Source organism: Canis aureus, chromosome 1 (assembly GCF_053574225.1).
Source record: "Canis aureus isolate CA01 chromosome 1, VMU_Caureus_v.1.0, whole genome shotgun sequence".
NCBI classification, from domain to species: Eukaryota; Metazoa; Chordata; class Mammalia; order Carnivora; family Canidae; genus Canis; species Canis aureus.
The window spans coordinates 100,589,366-100,609,867 of NC_135611.1; the positions used below are offsets into that span (position 1 = coordinate 100,589,366).

Below are 20,502 nucleotides of genomic sequence, written 5' to 3' on the forward strand. Positions count from 1 at the left end.
TTGGACAATTCTATGCTCATAAATTCAACAAGTTAGGTAAAGTGGCCCAATTTCTTAAAAGATAGACTATCAAAACTCACTCTACAAACAAACTGAATAGGCCTATATCTATCAAAGTAGTTGTGTTTCTTAAAAGATTTTATTTATTTATTTTGAATGAGAGACAGCTCACAAGCAAGGGGGAGGGGCAAAGAGAAAAGGAGAAGTAGACTACCTGCTAAGCAGAGAGCCTGACTCGGGGCTTGATCCCGGGACCCCAGGATCCCAGGATCATGACCCAAGCCGAATACAGATGCTTAACTGACTAAGCTACTCAAGCACCCTGAAGTAGTCTTATTTTTTTTTTTTCAAAACAAAGTCCAGGCCCTGATAATTTTTTTCCTGATAATTATTTTTTTTAATTTTTATTTATTTATGATAGTCAGAGAGAAAGAGAGAGAGGCAGAGACATAGGCAGAGGGAGAAGCAGGCTCCATGCACCGGGAGCCTGATGTGGGATTCGATCCCGGGTCTCCAGGATCGCGCCCTGGGCCAAAGGCAGGCGCCAAACCGCTGCGCCACCCAGGGATCCCTGATAATTATTTTTGATGAATTCTATCCAACACTTAAGGAAGAAATGATGCCAATTCCACACTTTTCAGAAAATAAAGGATGAAACACTTCCTGATTGATTTTATAAGGTCAGCATTACCTGGATACTAAAACCAGACAATGGGAAGAGAACTACAGAGTAATAGTCTTTTGTCAATGCAAATACAAATATGCTTAATAAAATATAAGCAAATTGAATTCTGTAATATATAAGAGCAACAATGGGATCCCTGGGTGGCACAGCGGTTTGGCGCCTGCCTTTGGCCCAGGGCGCAATCCTGGAGACCCGGGATCGAGTCCCACGTCGGGCTCCCGGTGCCTGGAGCCTGCTTCTCCCTCTGCCTGTGTCTCTGCCTCTCTCTCTCTCTCTCTCTGTATGACTATCATAAATAAATAATAAAAAAAAGAATTAAAAAAAAAAAAGAGCAACAATGCAACATGACCAGGGGGTTTATCCTGGAAATGCAAGGCTGTTTCAATATTTGAAAACCAGTCAATGTAACCCGTCATATTGACAGAGTAAAGAACAAAAAATACATGATCTTACAAATAGCTGCAGACAGAGCATTTGATAAAATTAATTATCCTTTCCTAATAACAATAGCAAACTAGGAATAATGAGGAACTTCTTTAATCTGAAAAGGGCATATGTAAATAACGTATAGCCAACATCATAATGGTGAACCACAGATAAGGATGACAGCTCTCTGCTACTGCTATTTGAATCATACTGGAAGTCCTACCCAATCCAATTAGGCAAGAAAAAATACAAAAAGCCTACAAACTGCAATTTTCATCAAACTCTCAGCAAGACATAGATGAAAGAAATAAAATAAGTCATACAATAAACTTGTAGACATAGACAAGCTTACTCCAATATTTATATGGGAAAGCACTAGACTTAGAATAGAAAAAGATTGTTCCAAATATAACTTTTGACAAAGAAGAAAAGTGAGAGGAATAACTGATGTTAAGTCTTATTATTCAAGTACAGTAACCAAAAGTTTGTGGTTTTATTTTATTTATTTTATTTATTTTTAAAGAGTTTATTTATTTATTAATGAGAGACACAGGCAGAAGGAGAAGCAGGCTCCATGCAGGGAGCCCGATGCAGGACTTGATCCCGGGACTCCAGGATCACGCCCTGAGCCAAAGGCAGACATTCAACTGCTGAGCCATCCAGGCGTCCCAAGTTTGTGGTTTTAGCTGACACATAGGTCAATGGAACAGAATAGGAAACCCAAAAAAAGACCCACAAAGACATGCTCAACTGATTTTTGACAAATGTGCAAAGCTAGGATAGCCTTTTTATTTATTTTTTAAAAGATTTTATTAATTTCTTTGAGAGAGAAAACGAGTAAGGGAGTGGCAGAGGGAGAGGCAGGAGAAGCAGACTCCCTGCCTGACACAGGCCAATCCCAGGACCCCAGGATCATGACCCAAGCCAAAGCAGATACTTAACTGATGGAGCTACCCAGGTGCCCCAAGGATAGCCTTCTTAATGAATGGTGTTGGAGCAGTTGGGTATCTTTTATATAACAAAACATATTTGGTTGTCCACTCCTAGAGGAAATCCCTAGAATTTCCTTAGTGATAGGAGTGTCTTTTTTTTTTTTAAGATTTTATTTATTTATTTATTCATGAGAGGTACACAGAGAGAGGCAGAGACACAGGCAGAGGGAAAATCAGGCTCCTTGCAGGGAGTCCAATGCGGGACTTGACCCCAGGACAGGGATCATGCCCCGAACTAAAGGCAGATGCCCAACCACTGAGCCACTCAGGCATCCCAGGAGTGTCTTGTTATTCATAAAGAGCCCCTTTTGACCATACCTGAGTTTATGCTAATAAGGTGATTTAGGTTAGGTCCCCTGGATAGCTTCAGGATGGGTAATGGTCACTAGAAAGAAGGTGGGAACTTTCAGCTCCACACCCTGACCTCAGAGAGGGAAGGTGGGCTGAAGATTTGTTTATAAAAAGTCGTAAACAAGGAGATTCAGAGAGCTTCCTGACTGGTCAACACATTGATGTGCTGAGAGGGAGGCATTCCTAGAGAATGCAAAGGAGATTTGTGTAAACCATCCCCCTCCCAAACCTTGCCCTATGTATTTCTTCCTTTTGGATATTCCTAAGTTACATCCTTTATTGCTAAATTGGTAAGCATAAATGTTTTCTTAAGTTCTGTGAGTTATTCTAGTGAATTCTCAAGCCTGAGGTAGGGTCTGGGGATCCACTAAATTTGTAGTCAGTGAGCAGAAGTGTGTGTAGGCTATGGCCGGCATCTGGAGTGGAAATAGTCTTGTATGCCTAAGCCCTTGACCTGTGGAGTTTGCCCTAATTCTAGGTAGTCTCAGAATTGAATTATTGGACATCCAGAAGGGTTGGAGAATTGGGTGGTGTTGGAAGAATCCTACACATTTGGTGTTAGAATTAGGGTCAGAAGAAAGATGCCTGGGGTGCTAGGGTGGCTCAGTCAGTTACATGTCTGCTTTCAGCTTGGGTCATGATTCCAGGGTACTGGGATCGAACCCCACATGGGGCTCCCTGCTTGGCAGGGAACCTAGTTCTATCTTTCTCTGGTACTCCCCCTGCTTGTGCTCTTTCTAATAAATAAATAAAATCTTAAAAAAAAAAAGATGCCCAACATTCATAGGAAAAAAAATGAACTTCAACATTAATTTCACCTCTTCACAAAAATTAAGTGAAAATTGATGATTAAGTTACATATAAAAACACTCTAAAATTTTTAGAAAAAGGGGTGCCTGGGTGGCTCAGTCAGTTAAGTGTCTGCCTTTGGCATAGATCATGATCCGGTCATTCTGGAATCAAGCCTCACGTTGGGCTCTCCACTGAACCTGGAGCCTGCTTCTGTCTCTTCCTCTCCCTCTGCCACTGTCCTCCCACTGATATTTTCCCTCTCTCAAATAAATAAAAAATTTTAAAAACTTTCAGAAAAAATATAAGAGGAAATCCTTGTGGTTAAGTAATGTTCTTAAACTTGCTACAAAAAGATCCATTAAAGGAAAAAGTGACAAACTGAACATCATTTCAATTAAAATCCTTTGCTCTGCTAACAGCTCTGTTACGGGAATTAAAAGACAAACTACAGACTGGGAGAAAAACTTGCAAAACATGTATCTGACAAAGAATGCATCTAGAATATATAAATATCTCTCAAAACTCAACAGTTTTTTTTAAACAAAAATATGGGCAAAAGACTTGAACAGATGTTTTACTGCAGAGGATATATAGATGGAGAATATGGAAATATGTGCAACATTATTGATCATTAGAGAAATGCAAATTAAAATCACAATGAGATGTAATTACATATCTACCAGAATGGCTAAAATTTAAAAAATATGGGGGCACCTTGCTGACTTGGTAGGTGCAGTATGCAACTCTTGATCTTAGGGTTTTAAGTTCTACCCCCATGTTTGATGTAGAGATTACTTAAAAAAATAAAACAATAACACCAAATGGTAGTAGGAATGGAGAAACATGTTCACAGATACATGGCTGCTGGGAATATAAAATAGTTACTACTACTTTGGAAGAGAGCATGATAGTATCTTACTACACTAAATATCTGCTTATCATATAACTAAGCAGTTGCACTCTTGGTCACTTATCTGAGAGAAATGAAGACTTATGAAGGTTCACACACGAACATTTATACTAATGCTCATTGCAGCTTTATTTGTAATAGCAAAATACTGGAAACAATGAAAATGTCCTTTAGTGGGTGAATATTTGAGCAAACTGTGGTGTATCAAAACCATTGAATACTACTTGGTAATAAAAAGGAATGAATTCCTATGAATGTTGGGCATCTTTTTTAAGATTTTATTTATTTATTGAAACGACTTGAATGGATCTCAAAGGAATTATGTTCAGTGAAAAAAAGCAAATCTCAAAAGGCTGCCTACCCTGAGATTGTGTTTACGTGACATTCTGGAAAGTATAAACCTATAGCCATGGAAAACATCAGTGGTTGCCAGGGCTGTGGGTGGGAGAGAGGAGTATCAGGAAGGAGTTTGTTCTACAGTGGATCTATTCTGTTTTGTGTTGGTGGTTGTACAAGTTAAAATTCATAGAACTGAATACCCCAAAATGTGAGTAGTGTTGTATTTAAATAAAATACATAAAATGACCTGTTCAGATAAAGGTTTTAAAAAATCACTTTGCACAGGGGAACCTGGGTGGCTCAGACAGGTAAGCTTCCACTCTTGATTTCAGCTCAGGTCATGCATGATCTCAGGATCCGGAGATGGAGACTGGGGAAAGGCTCCATCCTGGACAGGGAGCCTGCTAAAGATTCTCTTTCCCTCTCGGTCTGCCCCTCTTACCTCTCTCTAATTAAACAAAAGTCAGTTTGCACAAATGGTCAGTCTTTTTTTTTTTTTAAGATTTTATTTTTTATTTATTCATGAGAGACACAGAGAGAGAGAGAGGCAGAGACACAGGCAGAGGGAGAAGCAGGCCTCATGCAGGGAGCCTGATGTGGGACTTGATCCCCGGTCTCCAGGTTCACGCCCTGGGCTGCAGACGGCGCTAAACCGCTGCGCCACCGGGGCTGCCCCAAATGGTCAGTCTTATAAACTGTTATCTAGAAAATTCTGGAATGGGAAGCAGCGTCCTAGCCCTTGCCCTGCTTGTCCATCTAATGAAGAAGTGACATGTATTCTGGGCTTCTGAGCTCATCAGTCACCCCAGTTGCTTCTCTGTTACATTTTCCTCCATTTTAGCGACGCCTGAAGCCGCCAGCTTGGCTAGTCTTCCAATTCTATCAGTCCCTGGATATGCAGACCCCGTCTCTCTCTCTCTCTCTCTCTCTCTCTCTCTCTCAGCGAATCAGCGTCTCTGTGTCTATGTCTCGGGCCTCCATTTCCAGAGACACTACTGTTGATCTCAGGCTCTGAATCCCATCTCTGCTGTCTCCACGTTTCTGCTGCTCATCTTCTCTATCTTCATCTCTGGGTCCTCTTATCTCAAGGTCTCCCGTCTTTGGGCCTCTATCTTTGTTTCCCAATTGTGGGTCTACCTATTTCAGAATGTCCCTGACCCTGTCGCTGTCCCTAGGTCTCTATCCACGTCTGAGCCTCCTTGTCTCTGGACCTCCCCTTCCTCCGTGCCTCTGTCGGCCTCCCCTTGTGTCTTTCCCCTCCTCTGATACTCTGGAACTCTTGGTCTCCTTATCCCTATCTCTCCATATTTGGGTATGCACGGTCCTGGGGTCTCGCGTTTCTGTCACTCCCTGTCTCCGCGTCGTCCTGTCTCTCCTGGTCTCTGGTTCTCAGAGCAGTATTCTTCCCTGCGTTATCAAGGCTCGATAATGACGCAGGCGCACGGGAGGCCTAGGTGCTGAGCGAGCTAGTTCCGCCTCTGATTGGCTACCCGGTCGCTGTTGGATCTTCGCCCCGCCCTCGCCCTGCGGAACGGTCCGCTGCATTCTGAGAGTCGTAGTCCGCGGCCCTGGCCCAGTGCACACGCGCAGTCTGATCTGACGCCATCGCGCCGAGCTCCTAGCGGCTGGAACGGGCCTGAGACCGCTACGCAAGGGTTGGGTCTGGCCGGCGGCAGCAGGGTGCTACGACGTGCTTTTCCCGAGCGGATCGTAGCGGTCCTGCCAGTGCGCGCCGCGCAGCTTTGTTCGGAGGTGACCTGCTGTGGGGGCAGGGAGAGACCCCGGGTGGGGGAGGGGAGGGAGGGATTCTGGGGTGGGGGCCAGCGTCGGGGGAAGGAAGGAGACTGGGAGCCCCTGGAGTGGGAGTGAGGTGGGGGGTGCGATTCCCCCGAGGGAGAGGCGAGGGGAGCTGAGAGGCCACAGGTGGAGGGGCATGGCTACCCCTGGATGTGGGAATGGAGAAGGGTTGAGGGCATCCTCCTGTGGCCTGGGAGAGGGAGGGGGTTACGAGAAGGGACCTAAAGGTTGAGAGTGCCCTTTAGGGGTGGGAGCGGGGAGGAGGCTGAGGTACCCTGTGTGCGTCCAGCTGAGCGAGGGGGAGGTGCGGAGCCGCCCGAAGTGGGGCGTGGGGGGAGGGGTTGTCTCTGCCCCCGGCTCCCTGAGGCCTTCGAACGCCCTGCAGCCTGGGGTTGGTTTCACTTTGAATTAGATGTGTCTGTTCCTGTTCTAGGACCCCGTTGGTGGGCGAAGAAACCCAAGAGACGGGCAAGAATGACTCCCTGATGCTGCTCCTGGAGGAGCCGGCAAGGGGACTGGGGACGACTGAGGATATTGTTCAGACCTTTTATTTAAAACAAAAAACAAACAAAAAAGTTCAGAAGAGTTCTAAGGAAAGGTCTTAGAACTGCATGTTTTTTGGTCATATTCTCCTGTTAGTATTTTGTTTTCTGTGTACATCACCGTGTCTTCTCTTTCCGTCACCTTGTCTTCTCATTCCACTCTTCCTCCTCCTCTCCCTCAGCCTGCCCCTCCCTCCTCCCTCCTCCCTCCTCCCTCCTCCCTCCTCAGCCTCTCCCCTCTCACAGTCTTGTGTCACCGCTGACCCCCAGGAGGCTCAGCTGGACAGCCCCACCGTCCACCTCTCCATACCAGGGTCTGGTCCCCCATTGCCCCAGCCAACTCAACAACGTCCTGTACCTTTTCTGGTCTAGGACTAGTGCAGGGCCACATGTAAATTGTTGTTTCTCTGCATGTTCTTTGGGTATGTGAATTCCTGTCTTTTGAGTTCTCTTTGAGGCTTTGGGAAGCCCAGGCCAGTTATGTAGGACCTTTATTGATTTGGGTCTGTCCTCGAGAGTGGATCCAGAGTTTGCAGTCTTGGAAGGAATCATAGAAGACAACAGATTAGTTAAAGATGATCCTTGGTCCATGTTTTTTCCTTCTAAAGGCACTATTTCCTCCCTTTATAATGAATATGTAATTACTGAGTGACTCCCAGAGCCCCTCTATATCCTCAGTCACCTTAGATAAGCATGTGGGGAGAGGGGGAAGTAGGGCAGGGCAGGCCTGGAGATAGAGCTGAGGAGTTAGGATTCAAGCTTGAGCTCTCCTTAGCCTGGTGTGAAAGGGATTTGCGCACAGGAGGCTCACAGCACTTGGGGACCTCTCAGCTCACCTGCCCATCCACTCCCTGCCCCCTCAAGGCTTCCTCTGTATCCCAGGACTTGTCTGTGGAGGGAGCCTAAGCTCCAGGAAATTTCCATCCCCATTTGAGGCAAATCTTGGATGGCCCCAAAATGTGTGTGTGATGGGGCTTAGAAGGGAATGACCGACTGACTGCCTGGTGATTGAGCCAGGAGGAATTTGGGCAATGGGGAATTGCCTTACTCAAGGACACTGGGGACGGGAAGTTCTGGGGGTCCCTGCCCAGCAAGAACATCCTTGCAGCAGCATGACCAGGTTGTGAAGCTCTGATGAAGGAAGGTGAGACCTGTGCAGCCACATATTAGTGACTTGAAAGTAACTTTATGGAGACAAATATCTGCAGAGAATGACCATGCCTGTGGCATCCTAAGAAAACCAAAATCGCTTGCGTAACCACACATATGCCTGTATGCCATGTAGAGTTCCATGTGTCCTGTGCCTGTTGGAATAAGTATGGCTGTGCCAGCTGGGTGGAGCTGGCAATAGTTCTCTTGCTAGGTGAGGCTCTTGATTAGCTAGTGGCAGAAACATGGTTAAAGAATAGAGTCTGGAAGGCCAAGCAGCAGCCTGTTTGGTCATGGGGGCACGGCAGCCCAGGGCATACAGGTCCTTTGGCTGCTTTTATCACATGGCGAAGTTAGTCATAACTAGAGTGGCTGTCCTGCATTTGCCACTCATGGCTCTAGCAGAGTGACTGCAGGAGGGCATTTCTAATCCTGAGGTAGGGAAGGAAGCTTTTTATAAACAAGTTTTGGGACACAGAAATTTAGGGAAAAAGAAAAGCAAATTTGGCAATAAATATTAGAACCTTAAAGCTAAAACAGCACAAACTGAAAAGCCACAGAGCTGGACACTGGTAAGACCAAGCTGTACAGAGACCACTTTACTTACCTATAAGAAAGGGAGCTGTAAAAAAAATGCCATCAGAAACCAGGCAGGTGACCCACAGAGTGCAATGAGTGTGTGATATGGTCTGAGGGTCCCCAGTGCAGAGGTGAGGAGGGGGCACCCACTACTATAGTGGGTGGCAAGGGTTAGGTTGCCTCCTATGAGTTGCTGCGGGTCACAGCACATGTCCAGTGGTCCAGGTATCCCACTTCTACAATTACCTTCCAAATATATCTCCAACCTGATCCCAGATAGACGGATATGAGGATAATGGCAACAGAAATTAAGTATAGTTAGTATGCCTCTTAATAGAGAACTGGCGCCAATTAGAAATAATTTATGTATTTGCGCCTCAGTGGCGCAGTTGGTTGAGTGTCTGACTCTCGATTTCTGCTCAGGTTGTGGGATGAAGCCCTGTGTGGAGCTTCATGCTCAATAGGGAGTCTACTTGAGGTTCTCTCTTCCTCTGTCCCTCTACCCTCTTGGGCTCTCTCTAAAATAAATGAGTTTTTTTTTTTTTTTTTTTTATAAATGAATTAAAAAAAAATTTATGCAGTTAACAAATGCTGAGCCAGGCACTGCCCAGAGGCTTGCCTGTGAATAGCCTCTGCTCTCCTGGGGATACATTCCAGAGGAGGAGGCTGCAGATAGGCAGCTAAGAAAGAGGGAGTGAGGTGGAGGTGGAAGGAAGGTCTCCTTGGGGGGCCCTCTCAGAGCCCAGACCTGTGTGGGACAGGAAAAGAGTGCTCTAGGGAACAGGGTGGGGTGAGGTAGGGGTGTGGGAGGGGAATGGAGGAGGGAGAGTGAGGGGGTGGTAGTGGCACAGCACAGCTCTCTTTTCCTGGAGGGAAACGGGAACTCTGTGTGGCATGTCTTCTGACAACTGTCTAGCTTCTGAGAGGGGGAGCAGTAGGCCCTTGGCCCTCTGCCAACCTTTTTTTCCCCCTCTATTTTTAAACAGCTTTATTGAGATACCATTGCCTGTGTAAAGTGCAATTCAGTAATTGTTCGCATTTTCAGAGTTGTACAACCAACACCACACTCTGTTTTAGAACATTTTAGCACTCCAGGAAGAAATGGCTGTGCCCGTTAGCAGTCCCTCTGACCCAGACCCCCTCCTCTGTCCCTTGCAACCACTGAGCTACTTCCCATCTTTGTGGATTTGCCTATTCTGGACACTCCATATAACTGGAATCAAACACCCCCACAGCTACAACGTCCTTGGGCCCTGCCCTGGTGAAATGTTAGAGCACTTCTTCACTTTCATTGGAGGAGGTCATTGATGCCCAGTCCCATATTGCAGTTTTCTCTGTAAAAGTGGGATTGCTGAGAAAACATCCTCACCACAGCTTTGATCACACAGATTTCTCGAATTCCTCAGATGTGTTTGGAAGAAAACCGTTTCTTTGATTCAGCCAAGGAGAGCATTCTCACTGGGTTTGGGTACAGCTCTTGTCTGGGATGTCTCCCTCCCAGTGGGGTTTGTGGTTCTTCTGGTTATTAAGGGAGAAGTGCAGACCCAACAGGGTCTGGGAGGAGCTGGAGTTCATGTACCTGTGTGTTCACAGCCAATGAAAGCATCATGAGCCCAGAGCCAACAGCTGGAGGCCTGGCCAGTAGCGGCCTGCCAGGTTCTGTCCTCCAGCTTGCTCACTGTTTGCCAACAGTTACAGTCAAGAAATTTCACCTAAATATCCCAAATCTCACTTCTCATGAATGATTCCACTACCTGTCAGGGTCAGCTGGGGGTGGGGAGAGGGCCGAGCAGGTAATGAACTTCCAGGACCTAAATTCCAGTCTCCCCTCTCCCCCCACCATTGTACCCTACTCCAGGCCAATGTATACCTCCCACCTGGTTCTGTGGGTGGGCCAGGCAACCTCTGCAGTCCTGTGCCATTTCCAGAAATAGATATTGTTGACCAGTGATCTACAATTGGTCCTCGGAACAAGGTGAAGGTTAGGGCATAGTCCAAAATCTGTGTATAACTCTTGACTTCCCAAACACTTAACTACCAGTAGTGTGCTGTTGACTGCAAGCCTTACTGATAACATAAACAGTTGGTTAACATATTTTGTATGGGGATGCCTGGGTGGCTCGGGGCCTGATCCCAGGATCCAGGATCAAGTCCCACATCGGGCTCCCTGCATGGAGCCTGCTTCTCCCTCTGCCTGTGTCTCTGCCTCTCTGTCTGTGTGTGTCTCATGAATAAATAAATCTTTAAAAAATATTTTATATATAACACGTTTTATATACTGTATTTTTACAGTAAAATATTTGTAATTTTAAAGAGAATGCATTTACAGTATTCTACTGTATGCATTTATTTTTTTTAAGATTTTATTTATTTATTCATGAGAGACACACGCACAGAGAGAGGCAGAGACACAGGCAGAAGGAGAAGCAGGCTCCATGCAAGGAGCCCGATGTGGGACTCGATCCTGGGTCTCCAGGATCACACCCGGGGCTGCAGGTGGCACTAAACCACTGTGCCACTGGGGCTGCCCTATACTGTATGCATTTAAAAAAAACTGACAGTAGGTGGACCCATGCCCTTCGAACCTGTATTGTTCAAGGGTCAACTGTATTTTTAGTTGTCTTGAGAGGAGCAATCATGATACCGCCCACTTCCAAACATGAAAGGAGGTCTGAGATACACCCAAATCTGGCATAATAATCACATGTTTCGAGTATGCATTGTTGGAATGAGTTTAGTAATGTTTTAAGATCTTTAAAAGTGAGATCATCCTGTAACTTTTCTTTTAGCTGTGACTGAGTTTGTTTGTTTGTTTTTAATATTTTATTTATTCATGAGAGAGAGAGAGAGATGCACAGACACAGGCAGAGGGAGAAAGCAGGCTCTGTGCAGGGAGCCCGATATGGAACTCGATCCTGGGTCTCCAGGACCACACCCTAGGCTGAAGGTGGCGCTAAACCGCTGGGCCACCCAGGCTGCCCTGAGTTTTTTTTTTTTTTTTTTTTAACCTGATAGCAGTCTTACAAAATGAGTTTCCATCTCCTACTTTTTATGTTAATTTTTGTCTGTAAAAGTATAAAACTCTACTGATACTTAGCAAGCAGATGGCTTGGAAATAATTCTGCATGGACTCGGGTTTGGTGGGTGGGGCTGATGAGCTCAGAGGACCCTGCTTGTTCTCCTTTGGAATGGATGACCCATGACTGGCTTCTCACTGTGTAGGCATCTTTGTCTGTCCTGTGCAGGTCTGGATTCTGGCTGAGATCCAAGAGCATCCCGCTGTCCCTGTTGTCTCCCTTGCAGCTGCAGTTACGTGAATTCACCCTCCATCACACGTGCTCTGTCCCTGGGTAGCCCTATTTCCCAGTGCAGGTTTGGAAAGATGTTGCCTTTGGAGAAAGCCTTTGCCACCCCCAGGAGCTCCCTGACTACCCCAGAACTGCCCATGCTAGGATCAATAGCTGGAGACCAGCAGGAGGAACCCAAGACGGCCCTTGGGAAGGTTCCTACCAACCTTGAGTTCTCCCGGCTGAATTTCCGGAACTTCATCTACCAGGAAGCAGCTGGGCCCCACCAGGCCCTGACCCAGCTGTATGAGCTGTGCCGCCAGTGGCTGCAGCCTGAGGTGCATTCCAAGGAGGAGATACTAGAGCTCCTGGTCCTGGAGCAGTTCCTAAGTGTCCTGCCTGACAAAGTACGGCCCTGGGTGGTGGCTCAGCATCCTGAGAACTGCAAGAAGGCCGCCTCCCTGGTGAAGGACCTTACCAAGGCCCTAGAAGAGCCAGGTGAGGCAACTACCCCAGAGGAGAGTACACCATGGAAGAAATGTGAAGGAGCGTGGTCAGTCTGGAAGCAGTAAAATTGACAGCATAGAGCCCAAACTCTAGTCAGTGGCTTACCTGAGAGTTGAGTCCCTCCCTATATAAGAAGCACGGAAGTGAGCAGTCCTGAGCTGGGGGGTAGCTTCTCAGCAGGGAATACAGCCCCGCCACCCTGCCCAGACTTGCCTCATGAGCCAGGAAGGCTTCTGGGGTACCTGCCCTTACATCTGCCTTCCAAATATAAGGAAGCAGGGAGGAACCAGCTCTTTAAAAACCAAGTAAATGTTCTGGGCATTTGTTTCTGCCCCCCTTCAGTATGGTAAGAAGAGGAGCACTGGGGGTAGGTGGGCAGAGTCTCTTTCACATCTGAGGGTGGGACCTGAGGGACTGGTGGTGATGGGGGCCTGGAGTCTTGGGCTCAAAGTCAGAAGCTTGTGTCCATGTCCACCCCCTGCAGGTTTATTGTGTCATTCTTAGCACATCTCTCAATTTTGGGCTTCCCCGCCCCTCGAGTATAAGCAGGGATGCTGTTGAGTCTCCCATGGGGCTGTCTACAGCTTTGAGCAAGGGGGAGTGTGGGGAGCATGCTGAGCATTTGTTGTCTGTTATTACCAGGTGGGCCCATGAGGGCCAGTGAAGACCTGGAACCCAACGAGACCCAGGCACCTCCTGACACCTGTGAGTGACCAATTAGCCCTTGGGCAGATATTGGCCTTGGTTTGGTTGGTGGAGAGTGGGAGGGAGTCACCATGCAGATTATCATGGGAGCCAGAGGGAGGCCAGATAACCAAGGCCTCAGAGTCTGTGCTGACTTCTTCTGTAGGCTCTGGTCAGGGTAACGAGTATTTATAATTAAATTTGTTTTCAAAGATTATACAAATCATATATGGTTTACTATAAATAGTGAAAAGCATTGAGATACAAAGAAAAAAGTAATAATCTCTCCTCCGCACATGCTCCCTAAAACTAAAGGAGCCTCCAGGTTTATGTTCCTTCATGTGTTTCTGTACATCTCTTACATGCACACATATCTTACCCACAAGTCTGCTCAGAGGGTTTGTGGCCAGTTTCCCTGCAGGTGATGTACTACTGCAGCCTGAGCCTGAGCTCATGCTGTTTGCATAGAGCAATGTCTTCCCCACCCAGGCCCCTCCAGGCTGTGGCCAGATTCCCAGTGCCATGTCCTTACTTTGATAGCATTTCACAGGATCTGCCCTCTTTGTCTTGGAGTTGCAATTTACTGCCATTAAGGTTCTTCCTCTTCCTGTAAATGTGCTGTAAAACGGGCTCAGGCCTGTACCTAGTGTCTGTGTAGATGGGTTCCTCGGGATCACTGCACAAAGGACATTTCTGCATGGCTTTATAGAAGTTTTGTAACACGGGCACATGGGCACATGGGTACCCATTTCACCACATCTGTACCAGCACTGTATGTCATTGCTGTCTAAGATTGCCAACAAGCTGATGGATATGAAAGTGTTATCTGCTTTGTGGCTTTAGTTCACATTTCTGGGGCCCCTACTGACCTTGAGCTTCTTTTTGCTTTCTTCTTGGTTCGTTCTGCTCTGTCAGTTGAGGACAGTTGTCAGGTCCCTTGAGCCTGGGACCTGCTGTGCATGAGCACTCGGACCTCCCTTCTTAGTCTGAGAACTCTTCACTCTTTTTCTTGTGCAAGGTGGGGGCTCCCTCACTGGTTTGGACTGCCCAGCTGTATAAAAGCAGTCTTCTCAGCTTTGTCTCCCCTTCTCCCAGCTTGTCCCACTCCAGACCCTGTGCTTCTAGAACAGGGGTGCATCGGCAACGAGAAGACTGAAGAGGCCAACCCCGCAAAGGTTGAACCGAAGGTGGGTGAGGTCTGTCTTGTCCAGGGGCTCATGGACCAGTTCCCAAGGAGGAGGATCTGTCACCCTAACTTGCTAGGCTGTCTCCTGCCCCCATCATGAATAGGCCACCAGCTGCATGGGAGGAGCTTGGGGGGTGGACTGAGATTCCAGGGCTGGGCACTGAGGCTGCTGCCTCTCCAGGAAACCAAGAGATGAACCCGGCCAATGGTGGGGATGAGGTAAGGAGAGGTCTCTGGGAGGGGTCCACATGCTGTCATTGCCCCCATGGGACTATTGGGCAGGTGGTCTTTTTATTTTTTAAGATTTTATTTATTCATGAGAGACACAGAGAGAAAAAGAGTCAGAGACACAGGCAGAGGGAGAAGCAGGCTCCATGCAGGGAGCCCAACGCAGGACCTGATCCTGGGTCTCCAGGATTAGGCCCCAGACTGAAGGTGGTGCTAAACCACTGAGCCACCTGGGCTGCCCCAGGTGGTCCTTTTCTGTTAGCTCCCTACCCACTAACCCAGTTTGTGGCAACTCCCTGGCCCTTGTTCCTCTGGCCGTGACTAGTGCACCGTTCATTTCTTCCGAGGTGCACTGTTGCTGCTAGCCACAGCCACCTCCTTACTTCCTGCTGTGCCAGCTGCCCCCATCCTGCAGGCTCCCCTCCTCACTCCCATGCCCCTTGCCCTTCTGTGGGCCTGGCTTTGCCCTTTCCTCTGCTTCTCCTGAGGGCAGCAAGCATGGCTGTCCTGGTCACCCCTGTCTCCTGGGTGCTGGCCTAGGGCACGTGTGATGTTCAGGCATAGAGGAGATAGAAGACTTTGGGGTCTTCTACAGCAGTGGTTCTCAGCCAGGGTGGTTTTGCCCCTCTGGGGGACATTTGGTGATGTCTAGGACAGCTTTGCTTGTTGCTACTTCTGTGGAGGAGGAGGTACTGCTGACATCTGGATTGAAGAGATCAAGAAACATCCTCCAGTGCCCGGAACAGGCCCTGCTGAAAGAGTCCTTAGCGCTGAAGTTGAGAAACTCTGCCCTCTTAACCTGGGACTGCGTCCAGGACCTGCAGGGTGGTGGGTGGTAACCCCTAGGATGATGCCACCCCCGTTGTGCTCACCTTGACCGTGGGACCAAGGACCCACCCTTCTATGCATGGGAAAGTTCAGCCATGGTGGTGCTGCCATTTCAGAAGTTGACGTTCCCGGAGGTGCCTCTGTACCTGGGAGAATGGGGCCACCTGGACCCGGCAGAGGAAAACCTGAAGGCTTTCCGGAAATTGCTCCTGTGGGGTAAGACCTGTCCCCACGGCCTCACGCAGCCCCTCCATCCTTTTCCAAAAGCATTGGCCTAGGGGATTCCAACTCCCACGTGGGGCTTTGGTTAAGGCCCCCTAGGGTGTTTTTTTTTTTTTCTTTTTAAGATTCTATTTATTTGTTCATGAGAGACACAGAGAGAGAGAGAGGGGCAGAGACACAGGCAGAGGGAGTCCAGCTCCATGCAGGGAACCTGACATGGGACTCAATCCCAAGTCTCCAGGATCAGGCCATGAGCCGAAGGTGGCACTAAACCGCTGAGCCACCCAGGCTGCCCTTTTTATTTATTTATTTATTTATTTATTTATTTATTTATTTATTTATTTATTTATTTATTTTTGGCCCCATAAGGTTTTATATGTATTAGACAGTGAAGGAGTTTGCTGAGGTCCCCACCTTGGCCCTGCTCTTCCCAGTCTACACATTCAAGTCCTGCCAGAGCCCTAGCTTTTTGAGTTCAGGCCCTGCTCTGGGACCTGAAACTTCTGGATATGGAAAGGCCTCCTGACCCCATTATGTCGACTTTCCCATCCTTCTTGGTGCAGAAATGGAGACTTTTGGCTTTCTTGGGTCTTTCCTGTTGTGTGGACATCTGTGCCCACGGCACAGGTGCCATCACTGCCCTTAATTAAGGTTGCAGTTTTCTGGTTTTTTCTGACTGTTCTCTCTTAAATTTCCCCCGCTCCCTGTTGGCCCTTCTGGCTCTGCCTCAGGAGACCCTCTTCTTCACTCCTTCCCCAGTGTTGTGGGAGCCCCTGGCTCTCCAGGGCTCCATGCAGGGCAGCTTTGGCGGGTGTCCCAGGGCAGAGGAGATGATGGAGGCTGCAGTACTCACCTGGCCAGCCTGTGGGATTTGACTTTGCATTGTTGGCTATTTTCCCTTCTGGTTTCAACATCTCTTTCAGTTTTTGTTTTTGTTTTGTTTTGTTTGATCCTACTCAGGGTATCAGCTTGCCCAGCCTGACGATACCTGCAGAGTGGAGACAGAGGAACTTCGTTTAGTTGAAACAGAACCCCCAGAAGGCAGCTTCTCAGGTGAGATCCGAGAGCTGTGGTCAGGCCAGGGCGGAGGGTGTGCCTTTCTTTCTTTTAGAGGCTATTGGAAATTCCTTACAGCTCCATTGGTCTCAGCAAAGATCTCCAGTTTGACCTCACTGTTCTCTCACCCTGTGTCCCATATTTTTGCCACCCCCACCCCAGGTGTCAGAGCAGGAGGCAGGTATCCAGCTATTTTAATGATCTGTTTCATAATAGCCCAAAACTTAGTCACTTGAACAACAACAGTGTTGATTGTTACAATCCTGTGGATTGATTGGGATTGGCTGGACACCTGTTTTCCCTTTGGTGGCTGCTGGGCCATGTACACAGCCATAGTAATCTGGAGGCTTGACTAGGCCATGACCGTGGGACCAAGGACCCACCCTGGGTCCTGGGTGGCCTCACTCAACCAGTGGCCGTTAGTGCTGGCTTTTCACTGGGAACTCAGCTGAGGCCTTCAGCCTGGGCTCTCCATGTTGCCTCTCCAAGTGGCCAGCTTGGGCTTCTTCACAGCATGGCATCTGGGTTCATAGAGGGAGCATTCCAGGAGGGTAAGTGCCATTGTGCAGGTGCTTTGCAAGCGTTGGCTTGTGTCCTGCATTCTTAATGTCCCACAGACCACAGACGGTCAGGTGGGCAATCCAGTGTGCTGGTGTGTGTGTGTGGCAGTGAATCCCAAGGGCCTGAATCCCAGGAGGCATGCTTCATTGGGTACCCCCAGTGTAACACGTTTGTTTACTCTGCAAAGGCTTATTTGGCCCTTCCTGGTGAGAACACAGGCTCCCCCAGCTCATGCTCCATTGCTAGTGTCCACTCACTCATGGTTCAGGGTGGCTACTACAGCTCACATCCACAGCTGCAGGAAGGAGGAGACCCCTCCCTACCCCTTAACACTTGTGCACACGTCCCTTTGGCCAGAACTCAGTCACTTCAGCTGCAAGACATGGTTGGAATGACTGTCTTCAGGCAGGCAGTTGTGAGTTCAGGATTGCCAAAGAAGGCAAAGCAGATGGGGGACACATGGTAGTCTTCTGAGTGATCTTGTTTAAATCCATTGCCCCTAGGTTTGTGGAGAGAATTGGCTGATGGTGTGCATCCAGAGCACTCCTTGTATCTTCACCCACTTCCCCCTTTCTCCACTTTCCATCCTGCCCCTTCTGAGTCTCTGGCCTTTGCCTTTTGTTAGTGTTCCTGCTCACATTTCCTTATGAGTTCCTTATGAGTCCTGGGAATTGGGACTACTCACATTATGACCTTGTTTCAGGTGGCAGGAGGTGGCAGGAAGGCAGAGAGAACATGTGTGAGACGCTGATGGAGAGGCTCACGAGGGAAATTCTTGTTTGCCCCCTAACGGGTGCTGCCCCGGAGGAAGAAGAGCAGATGCAGAAGGCTCTGGATCCTCAGGAGGGGGATCCAGGCCCTGTCACCATAGCCCACAGGCGGTCAGTAATCCAAGAGCCAGTCCAGGACAGGGCCACAGCTGGGGAGAGCCTCACTGTGCCTGTAATGCCAGCCACCTCGCACCAAGGCCTTGGAAGGAAGAGGCCCCACCCAAAGGATGTGGGTGGGCAGGGCCCTGAGTGTGTCTCCAGTGTAATCAACCACCGGCAATACCACGTGAAGGAGCCTAATGCAGCTGGCCGCAGTGCAGGGTCCCCAGCCAGGCAGGACCAGGATATCTCTGCTGCAGGCTCCCCTGCTGCTGATGAGCCTGGGGCATCCCGAGGGAAGCCCTACGCATGTAGCGAGTGTGGGGAAACCTTTGCGTGGATCTCACATTTCATTGATCATCTTAGAAGCCACAGTGGCAGGAAGCTGTATGCGTGCCAGGGCTGCTGGAAGACCTTCCACTTCAGTCTAGCCCTGGCTGAGCACCAGAAGACCCACGAGAAGGAGAAGATCTACGTGTTGGGGAGGGCCCTGGGACCCCCCCCTGCTGCATGTGGACCCCGTGCCAGTGGGAGGCTCAGTGGGTTCCCGGGGTGTGTGGCAGGTGATGGTCCCGTGCAGTCTGCGGCGCAGAGATGAGCCGCTTTGCTTTTAAGTGTCCCTAGTGGGCAACTTTGCCTGCCCAGGATTCCCAAGGATGTCAGGCTCCTTTGAAACCCTTGTGTGGCTTCTTGCAGTGTCTGTGTGGATGTAAGTCTGTCTGTTTTCTAAATGAGCTAATGTGGCTAAAGCACTTAGAACCCAGGAAGGGCCCTCGGGAAGCCCTTCTCTCCTTGTAAACACACCCATGTGGATGCCCACATGCAACCATGAGTTGTCAGGTGTGAAAGAAGATTCCCCTTTCTTCCATAGCCATTTTAGCACCACCCACACTTCGGAACATTTGTCGTTGTGCAAAGTGTAGAGTTGCCTTAAAGTGTGTGATCTGCCAGCTCTTGAAGTTAGCCTTGTTTCTCTCCCTCCTGTTCGAGCTCCCCAGGGCTTCTGTCCAAACTGTTTGGTCCTTTCATAAACACCCAATGTCAAGTTCACTTCTGAATCCTCAATAGCAAACTGTTCCCTGGTTAATGCACGTGTCTACATATGTGGAGTGGCTAAACAAAGATCACAAAAATGCTTGGAGCCTACTAACAGTGTTTTCAAACCATGTGTTTCAGCCCATTAGTGAATTGTGAAATCAAATTGATGGCCACCGGCATTACAAAACTGAAGTAGAATTAAATAGGTAAAAATTCATCACGTAGTAAAGGCAAATATTGTTTTGTGAAACTTTTCAGCCATATATCTACCTGGTTACAATGTAAGATGTATTTCTCACTCAGAGGCTGGAGGGTCATGATCAGACCAGGCTGAAAACACCAGTAAAGTTTGATGAGATGTGTCTGCCTGGGCAAGCAGAACTTTACTCCTTGGGCTACATAAGGTGATCTTGATTTTTGCATCTAATCTCGGATTACAGCATAGTTTCTGTTGCCTGAGCATAAACTTTTAACTGCTTCTTGTAGATTAAACTGGTGCCTCTTTCTGTCATGGTGTTTGAGCAGGCAGTCTGTTACAATGATGCCCAAATCACAGAAGTTTAACATAATAAAGGATTTATTTCTTGCATTCACATGACAGTCTGTGTTTGTTGCTATTGCTTGTGTGTGGATGGGAGGTAGCTCTGCTTCATGTAGAGATTTGGGGATCCAGGCTCTGTCCCTGTTATGGCTCTGCCCTCTGCTGGACCCCTGGAGCAAATGGTTAAAGCCACACTCGCTCAGCTGGGAGATGACACACATAACTTCCACTCGTGTCCTTGGAGGGACGTCATCTCATGGCCTCAGTCACATGTGGGAGTCTGGGACTGTCTACCTCCTCAACACCCCCATCCTGAGTTGGGTGTGGCTCTGGTAATTTTTTAAAGAGATTTTATTAATTTATGAGAGAGACAGAGACAGAAGCAGAGACATAGGCAGAGAGAGAAGCAGGCTCCATGCAGGGAGCATGTGGGACTTGATCCCAGAACCCCAGGATCACGCCCTGGGCCAAAGGCAGGTGCTCAACTGCTGAGCCACCCAGGTGTCCCACTGGTAATTTTTTAAATTAAAATTTTTTTTAAGATTTTATTTATTTATGACACACATGCAGAGAGAGAGGGGCAAAGACACAGGCAGAGGGAGAAGCAGGCTCCATGCAGAGAGCCTGACGTGGGACTCGATCCCGGGTCTCCAGGATCAGGCCCTGGGCTGAAGGCAGCACCAAACCACTGAGCCACCCGGGCTACCCTGGTAATTTTTTTTTAAGATTTTTTTTAATGTATTTGAGAGTGAGAGAACAAGCAGTGAGGAGGGGCAGAGGGAGAGAAAGGGGGAGAGAAGCAGACCCCTACTGAGCAGGAAGCCTGGAGTGGGGTTCAACCCCAGGACCAGAGATCGTGACCTAAGCCAAAGACAGACACTTAAGTGACTGAACCACCCAGGCACCCCGGTAATTCTGTTTTTAAAAACCTGT

The 20,502-nt window shown here is 48.3% G+C and overlaps 1 protein-coding gene across 2 annotated transcripts; it reads left to right on the forward strand.

Moving 5' to 3' along the window:
- The first annotated feature begins 6,027 nt into the window (after positions 1-6,027).
- ZSCAN18 (zinc finger and SCAN domain containing 18) lies at positions 6,028-19,621 on the forward strand. 2 transcript variants are annotated; one of them, XM_077912145.1, is made up of 7 exons: positions 6,028-6,247; positions 11,808-12,347; positions 12,999-13,061; positions 14,136-14,227; positions 15,399-15,498; positions 16,465-16,557; positions 17,825-19,621. In XM_077912145.1, exons 2-7 carry the CDS (start codon positions 11,945-11,947, stop codon positions 18,586-18,588), a joined length of 1,515 nt encoding a protein of 504 aa, XP_077768271.1. In that variant the 5' UTR covers positions 6,028-6,247; positions 11,808-11,944; the 3' UTR covers positions 18,589-19,621. The 2 variants fall into 2 exon arrangements, with proteins under 2 accessions (XP_077768271.1, XP_077768276.1); XM_077912150.1 differs by having other exon boundaries at positions 11,866-12,347.
- Positions 19,622-20,502: the final 881 nt, after the last annotated feature.